This window comes from Aplidium turbinatum, chromosome 12 (assembly GCF_918807975.1).
Source record: "Aplidium turbinatum chromosome 12, kaAplTurb1.1, whole genome shotgun sequence".
Lineage (NCBI taxonomy): Eukaryota > Metazoa > Chordata > Ascidiacea > Aplousobranchia > Polyclinidae > Aplidium > Aplidium turbinatum.
This window is the reverse complement of record NC_137483.1, coordinates 14,735,822-14,756,742: the sequence shown is the minus strand read 5'-3', so window position 1 is coordinate 14,756,742 and position 20,921 is coordinate 14,735,822. Positions and strand designations below refer to the sequence as shown.

Here is a 20,921-nt window from a genome sequence, read left to right as displayed (position 1 = left end):
GATTGTAGCTTACAGATAACAGTGCATAGGCCATTAGGCCTACCTCATTAGCGAAATTGCAACCAAGTAATTAACTAAAAGTGAATCAATAATCAGAATCATTTCCAACTTGACTTCATTGGAACCCACCTTAACTTTCAGGTAAATTTAATATTTGTGGCCATTGGCCAGTTAGGAAACTCAGTGCTTGAAAGAGCATTAAGATGTTTTAAAATCAGTTTTATTAATTTTTCAATTCTTAGCATTTTTGCTCCCTGCTCAACCACACTGGAACGGGGAGTGCCATCTTCTTCATGCTAGTGTGGCACCACTCTCATTCAAACAAATAGAGCAGAAGGTCTACTGAAGACTGGCTACTCTCTAGTATATTTTCGTATTGGTCTGGAAAGCATTGTCATTCTGGTGTAAAAGATAATCCTTCGCTCTCATAGGCTCACCTGGAAAAAAATTCTTCACCATTATATGCACATAAATTGCTACAAACGGCTTAGATACAACCTCTTCCAGCCCACTTGCCGAATTCCTCTTTGTCATTAACTTCATATTGCCACATGAATACAACAGGTTTTCCTTGGTGGGAACCCAACAGTCTTGGAGCAATCACAGTACTTGAACTTTCGTGAAATGTTACGTAGGCAGTTTCAAAATGGATCTAAAGTGTGCCATGCTTCGCGACGACTCGTGCATCAACAAAACAGAGAAGAAGCATGGAAACTATCAAATTACAAGTGAGTGAAAAATCTTTCTTTTGACTGAGTGATCATGCTAAATATGTTCACTCGTCTCATTTGTATGCTGCTTTAAAATGCATGTACTATGAGTATGACACCAATGGTGTGGATTGTGTTCAGAAAATTGTTGTTTGAAATTAATTTTATTTTAACATTCAGTCAATCAGTAGGTTCAGAAACTGCAACTTTCTGTATTTTCCCTCCTGTAGCACGAACTCAGATGTGATAGTTTGTAAGATATTACAGAGTTTAAGAGACTTTCATTTGGCTAACTATGTCCGATTTGAATACGTGTAACTAAAATCTATTTTAACAGATTTTTCCTTCCTATACAAAGTCGTTGGACAGATACTGATGCCAACGGTCACATAACCAATAGCATCTATATATCATGGGCATCAGTGATACTTCATAAATACACTTTGAGGTGGGATACTCATAAAATGACAGTTGTATCTTAATTTAGTTTTGCAATGATGTGCTATAAAACTGAAATTCTTGCACCAAAGCAAGCACATAGTTTTTTTTTAATTTATTCAATGTTTCTTATCGTGCAGACGTTTTAACCTGGAATTGGAAAACACCCAAATGGTAACAGCTCAAGCCGATATTTCCTACAGGTACTTCAGTAATTAGTTGAAGTACTGTTTACTCATTGAAACTGTTTTCTTTTGATCTATTTATAGACAAATGCGGTTTATAAACTGTGGTGTAATTAGTCATATTCTTAACAAATGGTGTGAGTATATGTTTCACGGCAGTCGGGTGTTGCAAGAATTGATAGCGATAGACACGTGTTTCGCCTATGAGGCTGGGCTCATCAGTATTGCACCACTAATTCATTCCACATAACATCGAAACCCCGCCTTTACCAGTCAGTTAAATCTTACTGTTGTGCAAAGAAAACTTGGTGTGAGATTGTTGTCTATGTTCACTTTGTGCAGGCAGTGTGGTTATCCAGTACAGTATGCAAACATATTTTTGGATGTTTTTGCGATTCGTTTTATTTGCTCGACTTCATTACACTTTAAAACCCAAAATGCAATTTAGTTTAATTTAAAAACAATTTTACATTTAGCGTGAAAACATTTGATTGGAACAAAATCCCTAGAATATTTGCTATGTCGGTTTCATTTTTTGGTCAGCTTGATTATACTTTAGAATCTTTAGATCACCACAAGAAAAACATTACTTGCAATAACATAGCAGAGATCTAGAAAGACCAGAAAGTTTTTTTAATAAGTTATTGCGAGATGATTTTAAGCATGAGTTCTGGACGCAATGAGTAAGTTTCAAATTCTTGATTTGATAGTCAAATAAAACCTAACAACCACACGGTATTTAACATTGTTAAATGTCGTCTGCTTAGGTTTTATTTGTCTATGCTTAAAAAAATCACCTCTCTACCAAAATTGAATGAGGACTGCACCAGGCATTTAGTTAAATAACATAATGCGTTCTACTGGTGCAAATTAAAGGGGTATTAAAGGAAAAACCTGACTTGGCGATTTTCCACGTTCTTTGTGTTTAACATGCTACCATAAAACGATTTTCAATAAAATTTTGCCCCATTGCGGTCTGACCACCATTGTGCGCGTGGTTTTGTCAGAGCTTTCAAAACGAGATTGGCCTGAGCAACGAAGCGTGCGACTGTAAAGAACGTCATAAAGTCTAGCAATCAACCGATCACGCAATAATTGTTACTGCGGGCGATTTGACTGTAGGCTATGTATGTATTTACATCAAAACAGCACATTTTAACATCAAAACAGCAGACAGTTTGCTCAAAACATCAGATTGGTAACGTGGCTTTTGTTATTGCTGGACTTTATGACGTAGTCTTGAGCTGTGTTTGCACGTTTTGGTCATTTTGAAAAAAATGAAAATAAATGAAACACTGGACTTTGGGCCTTGCCAGCGCCATTGAAAACAAATTTTTTTGGGTAATTGTTTTTGAAATGTATTCTTGAATGTTCAGTTTACTCATTTTAATGCTTAACTCCGGTTTGAAATTTTCCTTTAGTATGCCTTTAAGCTAAACTATCGCACGATGCATAAAGTGGCAATCTGCTTTTATTCCGACGTTTCGTCAATCAGACACGACTGACTTCCTCTGGGAGTTGGACCAGGTAGTGACTAGCTGTCTAGCATGACAAAACACAGAGCCATGTTGCTGAAATCAACTAAACATTCAAAATGCGAATATATCAACCAAAATAGTATTATTTTGATCAATATAAAGTCAATTTTTTATGGAAATCAATTTTAGGTTAATAGTCAATTTTATGTTTCTCGGCAGCCGATTTGTAGCAAGAATTGACAGCGATAGACACCGTGTTAGCCTCATGGGCGAAACACGGTGTCTATCGCTGTCAATTCTTGCTACAAATCGGCTGCCGAGAAACATATTGTTGATTGGATGGTCTGGATGGCTAGCGTGGAAGCTACACCGTTATGGTTAGCGAATCGCAACTGCTCGCTGTACTAGTGAGTGCTCAGCCTTGTGCTGATAGCCGGGAAGAACGCCTCTTTCTTCACAAGTCAATTTTATGTAATTGACATGTCCAGTCCAAATGTTTTCTTTTAAACGCTGAAAAAAGCTGATGCTTTAACCACTTTTTGTTTCCCGTCTGCTTCTGTACAAAAACTTTTTTCGATGCTTCGCAAACTTCTGGCCAAGAACAGAAAATTTAATGCCGAAAATGTGAAACATTGTATTATGTTACCTTTGAACTCTTGTTTTTGGTGAACGTGATGTTTATTGTAAAGTTAGTTGCCTGCTCAATGCTCATATAGCTTTCAGACCAGTCGAATATGTTTTTTTGCTGATTTTTTTTTGTTTTGTTAATGCAGCCTTCTTTCAAATACAAAACACATGAAACAAAGTGAATTTTTGAGTAAATAAAACTTGCCCTAGTAATCTCAACTCATTAAAAAAACTGCTGGTTTCACTTTCGCAAAATGACAACACTGTTACCTGTGTTCTCACATCGTTTTCAAATTTCTTGCACAAGAGCTGAAATCGAGTCCAATTTTAGCTCGTCAGTAGTACACCAGCACAAAAATAGCACTGAAGCACACACGATATACACAAAAACTATATTTATCAACCTACAGTACTTATATGTATGAAGTTATACCAACAACTCTGACCAAACTACCGAGCGTATACAACTCGGCCTTCAATCAACTTTTAAGGTTTGCACAACTTCGTTGGAGGTCACAACAAAGAGTCACGTGGTTTCACGCCTTAACAATCACCTTGCACAAACTTATTCAAATAGAATTAAATATAAGCCAATTATTGCTGTGAAAGTGATTATTCTAACTATTCCAAACTTTGTTCAGAAAATCTTTGACATATCCTGAAATGCCGCTTGGCGCGTTAAGCGTCAGCAAAATAGGAAACTCAGCAATTACCTTCAACGCGGCCTTCTTCAAACCCAAATCTCCAATTGGACGGATGAATCCACTTGCATCGGGTTTGACGTTTTCAGGAAAGTTTTGGAATGAAATTGACCTATCTGCACTCAGCTCCTTTTATGACAATGACGCAGCATCAGTGGCAGATCTAGCTACTGTATATATAAACAAAGACACCCAAAAATCAATCGGAAGTTTACCAGTTTCATTTAAAGAAGGGCTTGAGAAATTGTTGCTGAGTTGAACTGCATTTTTGTTTTCTTATTTTTAGAAAATATTAGACAATATTTACATACAACGCTGACAAAGAGAACGTATTTACGTTCAGATTTTAAACTTAGTATATTCAAGAGTTTAACAACTGTGCCTTTTCATTGAAAAATTAATTGAAAACTCTGGTTCATCCTGTCGTACTATGCAGTGTATTTATAACTTTCAAAGTTCAAACATTTACTGTTCCTATTTCTGACAAATAAGCCATTGATTAATTGGTACTACACTGATAAAAGTTTGACAAGTTCTACTGAACAATTTTGTATCATAAAACAAACCCTACATGCTTTTATGTAAAACTTTGGTTAATTGCTTATGCAAACAAATTGGATTGTCGTTTTAAGATTTTTATTCCATTTGTTATGTTTGTCCTCTTAATTGCACATAGGCTATTCTTGAGCAATAATACTGCAATGCAGCAAACCCTGTGGCTATCGGCAATAGAATTGAGTTGTTGGTGCTGGTATAGGCTTATGATTTGTGTAACAATCAAATAATTCAATGTTTTCAAAATACAGTAGAATTCGCCTATAACGGCTTCGTTTATAACGTCAATTCGCCTATTACGTCACATTTCGCTCGGTCCCGGCAGAATTCCTATATTTTACGTACATTGTAATTCGGCTACAACAGCATCGCCTATAACGTCAATTCGCATGTAACAGCACCCTTTATTGGTCCCCAGACGTCTTTTGTTCGTTTATAACGTCACTTTAAGCCATCATCTTCACCACGAACGGTCAGTCTTTTAATCCAGTTAGCGCTGCTGCTTGCAAAATGTCTTCCCTTTGTTTTGCTACGTCGTTCTCAGCAGGGACTTTAACTGAATTAACTTTTTTCCCGCGTGTAAAACTATCACGTGTAAAAAGCAGCTCTACAGCTGACCTTTAAACAACTCAAAGCAACAGTTGTTAGTGCAGTACTGTATAAACTAATTAACTGAATTAACTTTTTTTTCCCGCGCGTAAAAAACTATCACGTGTAAATGCAGCTCTACAGCTGTGTCAAAACCGAAACAGCTCAAGATCAATGCCTTTTTTGCTAATAAACAATGAACTTTTCTACTACTGTATGTAACGAGCTGTAAGTTATTGCGCAAATTTCCTGTACCTTTTGCTGTAGGTTATTTTTTTTAAACAATTTCTTTGTTTACTGTATTTTCTGCGTGCCTTTTGTCAGTTTGGTGGTACACAGTAACCCTGATTGGATTATAGCCTACACCCCTTTCTTTAATCAAAAGACAGTTGTGGAATAGTTTGCGGTAGTTCGTCTATAACATCAATTCGGCTATAACGTCAGTTTTTGCAAATCCCCTAGAGGTGCTGTTATAGGCGAATTCTACTGTATTACAACTAATGGTAGTTCCAACTATATTTCATACGACAGTGTTGGTATATGCTCTGGAAACTCTCATACTCGTTTTTGAGTGCTCTGATTTTGGTTGAGTGATCATTGCTCCAAGGAAACTTAACGTTCAACCTACTGGCTTGCAAAAGTTGCCTTTTTAGGCCATGCGACCGTGTATACTTTGCAATGCATTGTGCAGTCAAGTAATTAAGCACGATTGGTGATAAGTGTACCGAAACGAATCTGTTAGATAGCCGCATCAAAATGTCCCACAAACCTTTTTATGCTGTTTTGCTCTATCAAATGGTGATTCTACATCGATACGTGTTTCCTTTATTTAAATTGTTTTTCTGGAGACATTTTTTACGCTGTTTCAATCATTTCTTTTGTGGTACTCAACTGGTTACCGCTTGAACTATTATAATTTCAGCAATTTAGTAGGTAATGTTTCATCAAGGCTTGAAATTCTTCATAAAGAAACTGTTAAGAAATATGACTCAAGAAGAAGATAAACTATTGGTTCCTCCACTGAGTGTCAGAGGGATGAAAGTATTGGATCGGTAAATACCACTTGCATCTGGGCGGTTACTGTAGTTTTACTAAAATTAGCTGTATTATATTTTTGTGATAAAATTGCTTATGGGTTGAATCTTCTTTCTTTGCGCTTCTAGGGCCGAAGGTTTAACATTTTACTGAGTTGTCGATGTTTTCCGGACTACATTGAAAGTCTATTTGAGTGAACTACAGTACCGGTATTAGCAAAGCTATTAATGTCGAACCAGCTCTCTTCCAGACAGACGTGTGCTTGAGAAGTTCCCGCGGTCCCAACACCGGCCGTCCCTCATCACCGCCCCAAAACTTGTGGCTCCTGTCCCGAGTTCACCGGTGAAGCGATGGAACTTCAAAAAAGCCGATTGGAATCAATACAGCCTCCTGACCAATGAGTCTGCTGCAAAGTTACCACCGACTGAAACATGCAACGCAGACGAGGCATACCAGGACTTCTGCAATGCCATAATAACTGCGGCAAAGGCCACAATACCACGTGGCCATCGAACCAGCTATAAACCATGCTGGGACTCTGAGTGTGAAACTCTCTACCGCTCATACCTAGCCGCCACAAGTGGTGCTGCTTCAAACACCGCCGCCACCAGACTACTTGAGCGGCTGGACACAAAGAAGCTTGAGCGGTGGAACGAAGCTGTCCAAACCATCGACTTCTCACACTCAAGCCGCAAAGCATGGAGCATCATCAACAACCTCACTGGGCGCTCAGCAAACTCCCCTCGTCAGTGCCCCGTTTCTGCTAATGCCATCGCTTCCCAGCTAGTGCAGAACGGGGTGTACAAGACAAAGGACCGCAAGGCATCCCGCCTTGTTGCCAAGGAAGTGTCTGCCCTATGGCGAGTGGAAACACCACCAGAAGAAACAATCTCTGGAGACTTCACTCCAGAGGAATTCGCCACCGCCCTCCGCCTAGTGAAACCACACAAGTCTCCAGGGCCCGATAAGATCTGCCCTGAGCTTGTGCTCCATGCTGGCCATTCCCTAAAGTCCTGGTTACGTAGATTCCTCTCTTCCTGCCTGCACCACCTCACAATCCCAAAAATCTGGAGAAGAGCTTTAGTAGTTGCGATCCCTAAGCCTCACAAGCCACCAGAGGACCCAAGGAGTTATCGTCCGATATCCCTCCTCTGTGTTTCTTTCAAGATCCTCGAAAGACTGATCTATGCCCGCGTCAACCCAATCATCGACCCGCTCCTTCCAAAAGAGCAAGCTGGGTTTCGGCGTGGAAAATCCACTGTAGATCAGGTCGCACTGTTGACCCAAGACATCGAGGACTGCTTTGAGGCAAAAAAGAAGGCCGGCGCTGTCTTTCTAGATCTCACAGCTGCCTACGATACCGTATGGCATCGCGGCCTTACTTACAAGCTGCTTCGCCTGCTTCCTGACCGACATATGGTCCATATGATTATGGAACTTGTCAGGAATCGAAGCTTCACCCTCACCACCGGCAACCCACGGCGAAGCAGACTGAGACGCCTGAAAAACGGCGTCCCACAGGGATCGGTCCTGGCTCCACTTCTTTTCAACATCTACACCCACGACCTGCCAACCACGGTCTCCGCAAAATACGCTTATGCGGACGATCTGGCAATTCTCCACTCCACAAAGTCGTGGGAAAATCTAGAAGACACCTTGAGCCAGGACATGCAAACCATCTCAGCTTATCTCCAGAACTGGCGACTGAAACTCAGCGAAACCAAAACTGTGGCGGAAGCTTTCCACCTACACAATCGGGAAGCTGATCGTGAGCTACATGTCCACAACAACGGAAAACCTCTGTCCTTCTGCCCCGAGCCAAGGTACCTTGGGGTGACACTAGACAGATCGCTCACATACCGCCACCATTTGGTGTCACTGCGCAAGAAACTGACATCCCGCGCTGCATTACTGAAGCGCCTGGCAGGCTCTAGCTGGGGGGCGAAGGCTGACACTTTGCGAATAGCAGCCTTAGCCCTTGTCTACTCTTCAGCAGAGTACTGTGCACCTGTCTGGTGCCGCAGTGCTCACTGCCACAACATCGACACTGCCATAAACAGCGCCCTGCGCACAGTGACCGGATGCCTGCGTCCCACACCATTGGACAATCTCCCCATTCTCGCTGGCATCCAACCTGCTGAGCTTCGTCGCGAAGAAGCCACTCTGTCCCTCGGTCGACGGGCACTGGAGCCTAATCATCTTCTCCACCACAAGATCTCTGCCTTCCCAAACGGGCACCCCCGCCGACTGAAATCAAGACACCCATTCGTGCCAGCCGCTCGGCTTCTGATCAACGAAGCTGATGAACAAGACATCTCTGCGGCTACTTGGGCGGACCATAAATGGAATTCTGAATGGAGGTCAAGCACCACCAGACTCCATTCATTCATCCCCGACGCCGACACACGCCCAATCGGCCTGACACTACAGAGACAGGCGTGAGTGCGCCTCAACCGTCTCCGTACGGGCGTCGGCCTTTTCCGCTCAACCATGCACCAATGGGAAATGGCTTCTTCCTCCTCCTGTGAATGTGGTGCCGAGGAACAGACCGCAGACCACATCATCAATGACTGTACCATCTTCAAGCCACCTAACGGAGTGGAAGGTCTGCGCGTCATGGATGATGAAACTAAAGACTGGCTGCTCTCTAGCAGCCTTCCAGTGTAGTCCGGGAACATCGTGAATCTGGGGTGGTAAAAGGATAGACCCTCGGCCCCAGAAGCTCAGCTCAGACGACGACGACGACGAGCAAAGCTATTTTTTTAGACCTTGAACTTCGAAGTTGAATGACCGTTCCACTTATGGATGATAAAGTTGTGTTGGTACGACAAGGTTTTATGACGTAGTAGTATATATTTTATCGGTATAGCTTACTTTTTCACGGTTGCATTTTCTTTTTCAAAGGGATGCTTTTCGAAAAAAGGTTACTTTTCCTGCTCTCGTAGTACCGGTGCGGTCTATTAAGCAATGCAAGAACATGTTGCGCAGCAAGCTCCCGCCTCTTCAAATGAAATGCGTCATAGATTGTCCAGACAAAACCAGCATGCACAAGCTGATTCTACTAAATCCTGGAGTGGAGTTTGACGCCAAAGAATGGAAAAATTTGGAAAACTTGGGAATCAAACGGAAACTAACATATCACGAGACGGAACTAAGGTAGTGTTTGTCACTCTTTGATTCACGGCCACAAAACAGGCACTTTTTATATACAAAACCATCGACGGTCATTTGGATGTAACCGTGTCTTATTTCTGTTGATATGAGCATTTCAAGCCACGGGACGTCATCAAGGCGATTTTGCCTGTGAGTGAGGGGAATCTTGACGAATCTGCTGCTCCAAAGGGCTTTTCACAGATTGGTCACATTGTTCACCTCAACTTAAGAGATCACCAACTCCCTTTTAAAAACATTATTGGACAGGCAAGTAGATGTGATGATATGTACGTTTCAAACTTAAAAGTGTTGCGTTTATTAAAAATTTAAGGGTCACGTTTGAAATAATGTGTGTAAACACAGTCCCATCTTAAACTAAGAAACAGTTTTTGATCATAATTTACACTTGCAAAGTTTGGGGGCATTTTGTTTGATCAAAATTGATGTCGGGGTTCAGACTGATATTTATTTCGATTCAAACATTGTAATTATTGAATAGCGTGACTTTGATTTTTCCATGCTTAACTTGTTCTTATGAATTGCTGTTAAAATGTTTATTCCATCTACCAAGACAGAACGATGACAGGTGCTGCCTTAAGATTGTGTCCTGCAGGATGAAAAGTGCGCCTGTCCTCGCCAAAAACCTCACATTCAAGACATAAATTAATGTGGCTTCAATTCAGTTAGCTATGTTTTGATTAACGTGAAGCACAATTATCTTTGAAGGTGTTCATCGACAAAGTCAACACGGCACGAAGTGTTGTTTGCAAGGTGAATAACATTAACAACGAGTTTCGTAATTTCGAAATGGAGGTTCTAGCTGGCGAGGAAGATTTCGTCACTCGTGTTGTGGAACATAACCGAATTTTTGAGTTCGACTTTTCCAAGGTAATGCACTATGCAGATCATGCAAATTACGAAAAGCAACCTCTCCCGGTAACAGGATACAACCTATTGTGAAGTTTGCAGAGACCAAAACGAAGAAAACACGGTGCAAGTTCGATAGAAAGTCGACTTCATTGTGCCAATCACACCTATACCAAGCCACACAGCAGGGTTTAGCGCTTTGCAATTGAATACAAATAATAAAGCTTTTGAGGGCGTTTCCACATATTGCTGCGGGTACCAGTAATTAAAATCACTCTTCCTCTACAAATTTTTCGGGTCCACGTTTTTTAGATGCAGACAATTAGGCGCGCACACTGTGGCGTCAGGATATTTAGGTGCGGAGCACTTTGGCGCCCAATCATTTAGGTTTAGGTGCTATTCCCAGTAAAGTCTGCATTGTGTTTTTAGCTGGGTTGTTTTATTATTTGCAGTGTTTAATTGCTTATTTTCCGTATTTATTAATTGTTTAATAAAATTCTTCATCCTTACACCTCGTGTACCTGTTCAAACAAAATAACCTGCTAAGTGGGTTCTTTGCTATACTTGCATACTACATAGTCAATAGTCAGGCACTGCACTCCAAAAATTTTACCACCCGCTTGAATATAGGCTACGGTATGTTTTTTTACTGATGTTTAGTGTAGTTATTTAACTTAACTAAAAGTGAATTCACTCATGTTCGGAAACTTGAATAATTTATTGATAAAGGTTTCGCCGACGCAAACCTACTGTAGACTAACAACAAATAAATGCCGAACACGCCCATTAAAAAAACAATATATTTTTCTGTTCAATGTAGCATTTTGTGTGAAAAGCATTGCCAGTTTAAGCAGCTTCACTCACGGAAGCCATGACATATTTTTCTGTTCTATATAACACTTTGTGTGAAAAGTATTGCCGGATAAAGCAGCTTCACTCACTGACGCCATGACTAACAACAAATAAATGCACGCGCATTAACAAAACAACATATTTTTCTGTTCAATGTAACATTTTGTGTGAAAAGCATTGCTCTACCTGCCAAGCTGATATAATCTGCAGACCTTACTAGGAACAGCACCTAAATAACCGGGCGCTACAGTGCTCCGTACCTAAATATTCTGACGCCACAGCGTGCGCGCCTATTTGACGGGCGCCTAACTGTTTGCACTTAAAAGACGTGCTCCCATTTTTTCGACTGTTGATCTCGACTTAGATTGTTGTTGAATCATGAGGCTGTGGTGACTTGACAAAAAAGACTGGCGTGATTTTACCAGTAAAGAAACCTTAGAAAAAACTTTCCCATGCTAAACCTTGCAGTATTATATTATATGGCTGAGGACTGACGCATATTACGAACGATGCGGTTTTGTTTCCCTTCAACTGCAGATCGGGTATTTTTGTGTTGTGCAGGTATTTTGGAATTCCCGCCTTTCCACCGAACATAATCGAATAACTGACGCCATCCCTAGCTCCGATACAGTGTTTGATGTGTTCGCTGGGGTGGGGCCGTTTGCCATACCGCTTGCTAAAAAAGGTGCTGTAACATGTAGTTTAATGTTTACTTTAACCTGTAGTGTACCGCATGGTTTGTTATGATGCATCTAGCATGAAACGTAATAATATGCTGGAAGCAGCAAAACCAGTGAGGTATAATTTTTTTTAAACGGTGAGTTTTGCGTCAAAGTTTGATGTCCCGTTACTTCTTGTGGTCTACTATTTTTAGCTTTCTGGCAATTCTCACTTAGTCATATGTTAAATTACGAGAACAACATAAATCTTTTTTCAATCACCACATAAGGTTACTAGAAAATTAAGGAATAGAGATGGGCAACGGATTTCTGAACATCTTCAACCATATGTATGTGCGTGTTGAATGTGCACTCCGCTAAGAATGAATGTTAAATTTGTTGTAATTTAAACTTTTTTTGAAAGGTTGTAAAGTGTTCGCGAACGATTTGAATCCACACTCGTACCATTGGCTGCAGCGAAACAAAATTTTAAATAAGGTCAAGACGTTGGAAACCTTCAATGTGGATGGAAGAGATTTCATCACCAACAACCTGCGGGAATACTTGCTGAAGTAAGTCGATTTATTCTGGTTTGGTGGCGTCACAGTGAAGTAAACAATACTGTCACAATCAATGTGCGAGGTCTCGCGACGAGCTGCTTTATATCCTAACGAACGTGCTGTTTTAATGGTGGAATTCTTTTGCGATGTGTTATTATCGGTTACTGACCTGTAGTGACCTCTGATTGCGAAGTCTTTATTATGTAATGTATTTCCAGAACATTCATTCAGAACCAACCTGGAATGTTCTTATGTTTTTCACAATTGCCAAATGTCATTTGTCATGACGTCATAAGGATGTTTACCAATAGATCTCTGATTGCGAAATTTTTATTACGTGACGTATTTCTAGAACATACTACCCTACGTGCGAATCTAGTAGCTTCTTTTGCTTGCTTCTCATGTTTTGCCAAGTGCAGGGTTTATGACACACAAAGGTGTTTACGTGTAATGCAGTTTGGCAGAACAATGAGTTCTGTAACATTACGTAACCTTCTCGAAGTTACTAGACCAAACAACCTGCTATAAATAGTGGTGTAATTTGTGTATTATTATTATTATGGGTTAATTATGAGAGTTGTGTTATGAGTTGTGAATTGGTAATAGGTGCAGAGATTATTGTTGATTGAGATTTGAAGTAATTGAATACAAGTAGATGAGAATTGGTGCTGATATAAATTGTGTTCGAAATTAGAGTTATTTGAGAAGCCGTTCGTTAAAGTCCTTCAAGAATTTTCATTATCATTTCACCAGTAGAACTGGTGAAATGTTGTTTCCAAGAAGAACGTGGAAACAACAAGTGAAGGATGAATTTAAAAAAGTCGGACTGAAGGAGGAAGATGCAAGGGAAAAGGTGAAATGGAGAAAAGGGATTAAAACAATTGCTGCGCGGAAACAATCGGCCACCCCCACTAGTGGGGAACAAACCGACGATGGATTATGATGATGATGAACTATTCGACATTTAATTGACTGCCTTTCGGTAATATCCCATTAAACTACGTCATTGAACCTTTTCAAGTCTCTTTCCTGGTAAGAGATAGAAAGAAATTGTGACAAATACATTGCGCGATAGTAGGCACAATCAGGATGGTAGCGGATGACCATAAGCGGTCAGGAGCAGAATATACCAGCAAGTGTTGTAAGACCAACACACATTCAAAGAAATTTGTCGTGTGAAGTGTTTCCTTTCAAAAGTTATTTTTGCATAAACTTAAACTACCGTATTGACAACAACCTTTGTATTTTGAAGGTCGTTAAAAACCAGTTCTAAGCTCGAAGAAAAAAATGTGATTGCTTTTATGAAGGTTTGATAAAGAAAGCGAGTTTGGCATCCATGTGCTGATGAATCTTCCTGCAATCGCTGTGGAATTTCTTGATGCCTTTCAAGGACTTGTAAAGGAGGAGACTTGCATCCCAAAGATCACTGTTCATCTCTATATGTTCGCGTCGTCCTCGACAGCTGAAGGTTTGCACGGTGTTTGGTTTTCATTTCTCTCGAGCAGAACGATTCGTGTTAGGCTGAGCAGTGAGAAAGTCTGCCAAAAGATTTGCTGGTTTGCCATATGGTAGACACGAAGGTCTTTGCTTTCCCCTTTTACTTTCTGTGATGGACCAGAGTTTCCGAATAATATATTTCTTAATTGCTGTAAAGATCTATTGCTAAAGAGCTAGTTGTCTCAGCGCAAAGTCACCCTTTGCGCTGAGAATAACCGACTCAATTCAAGTTTAATTGTCTTTGAAACCCAACAGCAGATTGCTAACCTCGACTTAATATTAGTAAACCATTCTCGATGCAACATATTTCTGTTGTTAATTGCTGGATATTTGATCGTTTGGTACGCTACATCGGTCAATGAAGGGGCCCCCAATAAAGTCAGCCGTCTTCGTGTATTTTGTTTGCGTGCTTAAATACGTTGCTCAGATTACGACAGCTTTGCTGTTCGCGATTGCATATTTCACACAAGGACGTGAATAATAATGGCTGCACATTCTGGATCAATGCTTAAGGGATTTGGGATTTGCTAATGACGGTTCCTAGACCCCTCGCAAAGGAACAAATATAATACGTATTGTCAAAATTTGACACTGGTAGTAACCATCTGGTCTTTTGTTTCAGAAGAGCTGCGACCTCGCATCCATCAACATCTTGGTCAAACCATGCCGGAAGAAAGCAGCAAAATACGTTTTGTGAGAAATGTCGCTCCAAATAAGGACATGTTCTGCGTTAGTTTCGTATTGCCGAAAAAAGTTTTCTTCAATGTAACTGAAGACATTCTTTCAGTCGAACCACATTCCAAACGGCTCAGATTATCCGGACAATGGAACGAAGTCTTCAGAACGTGAAGAAAAAGAATGAACATCAGTCTCTACGGTGTGTGGTGGTTTTGTGACAGGTCAAACGAAAAGATACGGAGCAGTTTTAACAGAAACCTCTGCCATTGTCTTACATTTATTTGCACCAAACACGAAATTTGACAACGCATTTACGACTGAAAAGGTACGGAACACAATTTGTTGATATCGCATGCAACACATAGCTGGAGCGCCAGCTGTTCATGTGAAAATATCGGCTTGTCGGCAAAATAATAAAATTGAACTGTCGCTGGAAAAAAAGTGTGCTCGATTCGTAAGCCATCAGCTCTGTGAGCAATCTCCTCGCTGTTGTTTTTTTATTAGCTGAAAGTGTAGACATGGTTAACACAACGTTCCTTTAAATAAAGCACGAAGCTAAAAAAGTCAGTGATGAGAAAAATTTGTTTCAGCAACAAATGGAATTACGGAAAAGAGTTCATTCGCAAACTAAAAGCGGCAAACAAAATGCTATCAAGAAACGGCCCATGATGAATGTGGGAATGCGACAACACACAACTGCCCGTGCTTGAATGACCAAGCGTGCAAAAAGTGTTTCGTTTTTGTGTTTTTTCGCTGCAGTTCCGCCATGTCCATGAAAAATATGACGTAATCAACGTGATGATTGACATCATGAACACCAGCCATCGTGATGACGTCATGCAAGTGGTTCCTTCTCGGATGCGGAAACTTCCATTTTCACGTCCCCTGGACTCAGCTCTCTGTCCCTGGTCAATGCAAAACACGAGAAATGGCGTGAGATTTAATGGATGTGGTTTAAATGAAATGAACTACATGCTATTGTGTCTCTTGGCGTATGATTACAATCGATCTATGACTTTATTTATATTACAATTTATCCACAACCTACTCTTTTTTGGGTGCTTTTTCTTGTTTCTGCTCAGGAGCGGTATCGCCATTTGATTGGTCAGCATGGAGGGGCGTCTCTTCATTCACCACACCCATTTCTTGTCTATCATATTATGTAAAAAGAAGTGTTACAAGATGGCCGAGCTGACAAAAGCAAACTAATAACATAGGCTTTTTGCTAAGCTAAAACATCGAAGCAAGGATGAAAAAATTATAAATAAACTGAAAACAGCGATAAAAAGATGTAGGATGGTAGGTTGAAAGAGGTGGGTAACAGCAAAGCAGAACTGCCAATTAATATAATATTTGAAGAATTCAACAGATGTCTTACTAAAGCATGCTTCGGGATCAGTGTTGCTAAAGATCGAAGCAAGAGATAGCGAAATCAGTAACTAGTGAAAGATGGTAGCATGGACTATAGTAGCCTAATTGCTGAGCAGCTCAATAGCCAAGTACTAGTAGGCTGACCTACGAAATGGAGTAGCCTATAATAAGACGATTTGAAATGTATTGTCAAATACAATGCACACAAAGGCAGGTATTTCGTGCACTGGAGATGTGCGAAATGTGCTCGGAGAGAATGTTAGTTCAAAAGAACATCTTACAAATGAGAAAAAGGTTGAAGAAAGGAGATATTTATTTGATACTATGGATAGGCCACACTCTTCCACATGGAGGATGGCAAAATGATGAAATTGGAGGTGAAGAAGAAAATGTTAGATTTTACGACGAAAGGATTAGTTATAGGCCTGGTAGAATGAAGAGAATAGCAGTCCTGACACGAGGCAAAGAATCAACTTGGCCTACCTACAAGTGGTTATTGAGCTGTAAACTGTTCAACACAACATCGCAACCAAAAGACGACACTCATACAACATCAAAGCAAACAAAACCGGCCATTTTTCATCGACCAAACAGAAGCTAGTCGACAAAAAATTGTTAATTTTCTTTGCTCGCATCGTACTCTGTCCCATTCGCAACGGGTTCTACGTCGTCGGCTAAAGGTTGCTTCTCAATTGCCACTGTGGTCGCAACTTCGTCCGCCTTACTGTCCTTTCTGCAGCAGCATATGATGCGCAATGAATGAAAATGAAAACCACGCCATTCGGTTGATGGGCACCACCATTCAACTCAACTCACCTGTATTGCCCTTCTGTTCCTCTCCTTTTAATTGAATTAAGTCATTTAATCACCCATCAAAAAAAAAATGATAAATAGCCTTAAACTAATGTTTACCATGAAAACAAATACCAGACTTTCCTGTTGTTTTTCTTTGCTTTTAGGGAACGTTCAAATATTACGTAACGCTTTTTTTCCGAATTTTTGACCCCCCCCCTCCCCCATGTTACGCCAACGTAACGCTTTTTTCAATCCCCCCCCTCCCCCATGTAACGCTTTTTCACTACAAATTCAGCACAAAAAAACTACCATTCCGTACTCGAAAGCGTTACGTAACGTTTTGCTTGCACCCCCTCCTCCCCGATGTGACGCTAACGTAACGCTTTGCATAACCCCCCCTCCCCCTCAAAGGCGTTACTTAATATTTGAACGTTCCCTTAACGCTAATTCTTTTTTCAAATTTAATATTTGTAGCAAATGCGTTAAAGATGCAAGACCACGCGGTAAAATGCAACGTACCGGAACTCAGCTGAGCCCTCTTCCGCATCTTTCATTCCTTCCTTACCAGCACCAGGTGGCGCACAGCAGCTCATGTATATGCAGTGCGTGAGACCGCAGTGTCGAGAAGAACAGCATATGATATCTGCAATGTTATGAAAGCCATAGAGTTAGTTATGATAGCCATTCCTTGGTAATGTTTGGGGGAATATCAACATTCATAAGCATACGGGATGTTGGTTCAGAGGTTGTTCACCAGAAGTGCAAGTCCTGTTACTAGTGGGTGCTGAATTATTGGGGTTAGTTGTGAAATGGCGAAAGAAGCCCTGGCTTGTTTATCGGACTTTTAAACCACATTTTGGAATACAGGTAATTACCACTTTCAGTGATTCTAGAAGAGGGCGCAAGAACTAATTAGTAATTTCCAGGTGGTGCCAATAATGAAAAAGGTCAACAACTATTGGTTTAGCTTGCTACAATACGTGCGCTGACTCATTACGCATCATCTTACCAAGAATAACCAACAGGATGACGACGACAGCAACGATGATACCGATCATGATCGGGTCGACCTTGCCAGCAGATATTTCGGCTTGTTTGTTCGTGCTGAGTGGAAGCTCTGTTGGAACTGTACGAAATAAGCTTGGATAAGCAGGCCTTCACACTTATCCACTCCAACCAGCAAATCAGTCGTTTTTCACATTGATTCAACGTCTACAGACGCAAATCTTCAGACGTTGAATCAATGTAAAAAGCGACTGGTTTGCTGTCCGGTACGCAACTTTCCAAAAGGTATCATTAAAAAATCCCCTTTGAGCTTTGTTTGGTAATTACAGAAGGAAAAAGAGCAATAGCAGTGGTGGGAATCAAACCCATCGGCCTAACCCTCTGCACCAAGTCAGCCGATGGCAAACCAATGACTTAATTTAGCTACGATTTACGTTTTCCTTTGTTGCTCAAAGGGGATTTTTTAATGGTGCCCTTTGGAAAGTTGCGTCCGGGACGACACAGTTTTCAGCTTCCACTGCTTGACGAAAATAATAGAGTATAAAAATTCCAAGAGAAATTTAGTCAAGACCAAACTGTGCACGTTTTCAAACTGCCACAAGAAGGTGCAAAGTGCTTTGAACGACAACGCTCCATTTTTCTCAGTAGTTAAATGACTTTATTAGATGCAAAGCCCAAATATTCAATTCTTTATAAGATTGTCAATGAACCACTTTGAACCGGCGGCATTAACCAAAGGAAGTTTCTCGTTCTTGCTTGTCGAAGCAAGTTCTTGTTGGGATTGGCAGCTTCGAGCAACGTAAATTTCAACGACGCCCAACCTTTAGCGATTACCTGCAAACTTTCACCCAAATACAAAGCTACAATTATTTAAAACAGTTGTGGTGATGTGTAAAAATTGGAACACAATGCTGTTAGTAGTATTTACCATTCAGCTGCTTTGATAATAATCGACCTTTCTTTTTAAGGCGTGTAGCTTCAGTAGGCTATTTGGTAAGTTTTCATGAAAACCATCAATAACTGCTTAACACACCTCGTAATGCAGTTGGAGCGTCGGTATCAAAGTCAATAAAACTTTCTGGTTTTGCTGATTCCACAGCGTCAGTATGTTTGTCTGTCTTCACTGCAAAGTACACCTGGTAGGTAGATAACCTACATCAAGCTGCATAACCTGTCTCCATACCATAGAGTTGTTTTTATGGTCGCCTATTGCTGTCCTAACACTGGTTTATGCTTTTTTTGATAAATCTAAGCATGGCCACCTGGAGATACGGCCTGATTTGTCACATTTTGCAGATTTTGATTACAGCTACTTAGTGCTTGACTGACATTTTTTTAGATGTTTTTTACTTTTTGCGGTTTCCTAATGACATAAAACTTTTTTGTTGCCTTGAGGAAGCAGTAGCAAATGAGAAAAAGTAAGTTGAAAAACGCAAAATCAGACTGTTATTGAAAATTAACAGTCTGACTAAAATCTTCAAAATCAAATTTTCTTTGTTTTTCAACATGTGAGGATGTTAAAACCTATTGTGTCATCTGGGGAACAGAATAAAGAAAGCGTAAAAATCTAATTTTTAGAAAAATTTATAACGTTCGCCCAAAGTTGGAAAAACCTGGAAATTTCTGCAAAATGTGACAAATCAGGCCGTATCTTTAGGTGGCCGTGATCTAAGTCATTTAAAATAAAAGTAAAAGCTCGGAAGAATGGATTTGTATAAAAGTAAATAACTGGAGTTGAAGGGTAGGCCTAAGTCATTACCATTGTACCGCATTCCAAACGCTTGCAAGCTACATTTGCAGAAAGCAAACACATTAGTTAGACAATTTCTTCTTCATGTGCTTTCATGATTTAAAGTCGGGTTATAATTCAATAACCTTTATACTGTTGCACTGCATACCTTTATTGAGCCTCTCTTCTTTCGACTTTGCGTTTTTAAAACTTTTTTTTCTTTTGTCTGAAACATGTGATGAAAATGATAATGAAACTCTGGAAGTAAAACCTTTACAATGTAGCACCAAAACTTATGGTACAAACTTGGTATTCAATCTGCTTCCTTGATTTTAAAAGCACGATTTGTTCTGTAAAAAAGCAACTAGACTCTAGTCATATCCTCTGCTCTGACAATTGAACCCACACCTTATAAACTTGCCAACTAACCATGGCGACCTTTATACACAGGCCATAACAACATGCAGCGTTAAATTTGACTGAAGGCCAATCTGTTAAGTAGCCAAAATCGCTATAATTTGATAGTTTAAGTGTTAGTTAATAAATATAGTTTTTGTGCATATTTTCTTTAATTTTGTGGTATTTGAATGGTAGCAATAGCATTAAAGTACTACATTTTGGCACTTGTGCTAAAAATCTAAAAAACATCTGGCAACACTGGTAATTGGAAAAGGTTTGTCATTTTTTTTAAATAAAATCAAGAGTTTTGCAGTGATTTGAGATTCAGTGATCACACTTTGGATTGTCAAAACTATCATTTCAAAGGGATATAAAGTCAATTTAGCTTAGAGTTTGAAATCGAAATGACGTCGGCCTTCAGTCATGCCTCTAGTTCGCACGTTCTCAAGGCCTGTATATACAGATCACTATGCAACTAACCTAAGTCAGAATAACTTTCCTGTGCGGTTTCTTTTTGATTTCCAACATTCGTGATTCGAACTAACTCTGAAACACATAACTTAATTGTAGCGTTTGTCGTTGAAAAATATCCAATCGAATAATCTATCACCTTGCATTCGATCTAAACTACACCAGCTTGTCTTCACGTAGTTGGGTGGTCGACCAAGTTAGAATAGCTCAGGTCACTCCAAGACTCACTGTATTATGGGTCATTTTACTTAATAGCACATCAGAAATGGATGTTGTAGACTAGATGCAATGGTGTTAAAGCTGTTGTAAATGATTTGGATGTCAATATAAAGACACTCTCACCGCACAAAAGTTTACAAACCTGCTTTACTGGTTAAGCCCTCTTGCGGACTATCTGTTTTGAAATAAATCTTTCCTGGTGGCGCGCTAGCCTTCGAACTTGCATCTTTAATTATCGAAAACGCTGGTTGAATAAAGAAGTTTCCAATTAAATAAAGTCATTGTCAAAAAACCTCAGTTACTAAGCACTCCAGCCTTGCGTCTATGCCAAGGCAAAAACCTTAACGCT

General features: G+C 40.2%; 3 protein-coding genes across 15 annotated transcripts in view; 2 read left to right on the top strand and 1 right to left on the bottom strand.

Annotated features, from left to right (window-relative positions):
- Position 1: 1 nt before the first annotated feature.
- LOC145781046 (uncharacterized) lies at positions 2–6,203 on the top strand. The gene is made up of 5 exons (XM_082592768.1): positions 2–141; positions 565–728; positions 1,048–1,158; positions 1,289–1,351; positions 4,080–6,203. Exons 2-5 carry the CDS (start codon positions 625–627, stop codon positions 4,396–4,398), a joined length of 597 nt encoding a protein of 198 aa, XP_082448894.1. The 5' UTR covers positions 2–141; positions 565–624; the 3' UTR covers positions 4,399–6,203.
- LOC145781045 (tRNA (guanine(37)-N(1))-methyltransferase-like) lies at positions 4,443–15,297 on the top strand. The gene is made up of 8 exons (XM_082592767.1): positions 4,443–6,334; positions 9,222–9,472; positions 9,574–9,737; positions 10,197–10,358; positions 11,751–11,874; positions 12,273–12,420; positions 13,716–13,876; positions 14,528–15,297. Exons 1-8 carry the CDS (start codon positions 6,219–6,221, stop codon positions 14,752–14,754), a joined length of 1,353 nt encoding a protein of 450 aa, XP_082448893.1. The 5' UTR covers positions 4,443–6,218; the 3' UTR covers positions 14,755–15,297.
- Positions 14,948–20,921, bottom strand: part of LOC145781044 (neural cell adhesion molecule 1-like) — a 30,242-nt gene continuing 24,268 nt past the window's right edge. For 3 of the 13 annotated variants that reach the window (XM_082592752.1, XM_082592761.1, XM_082592755.1), the window contains 9 exons: positions 20,715–20,816; positions 20,363–20,428; positions 19,653–19,709; positions 18,788–18,877; positions 17,759–17,875; positions 17,269–17,392; positions 16,595–16,687; positions 15,632–15,733; positions 15,353–15,488 (listed from right to left, as the gene is read on the bottom strand). In XM_082592752.1, coding sequence (XP_082448878.1) covers positions 15,419–15,488; positions 15,632–15,733; positions 16,595–16,687; positions 17,269–17,392; positions 17,759–17,875; positions 18,788–18,877; positions 19,653–19,709; positions 20,363–20,428; positions 20,715–20,816 — 821 coding nt within the window. In that variant the 3' untranslated portion in view covers positions 15,353–15,418. Of the gene's footprint in view, positions 15,088–15,352; positions 15,489–15,624; positions 15,734–16,594; positions 16,688–16,770; positions 16,795–17,268; positions 17,393–17,758; positions 17,876–18,787; positions 18,878–19,652; positions 19,710–20,362; positions 20,429–20,714; positions 20,817–20,921 lie in introns of those variants that run through there. The other 10 variants (XM_082592765.1, XM_082592766.1, XM_082592762.1 and 7 more) reach the window with 9 other exon arrangements.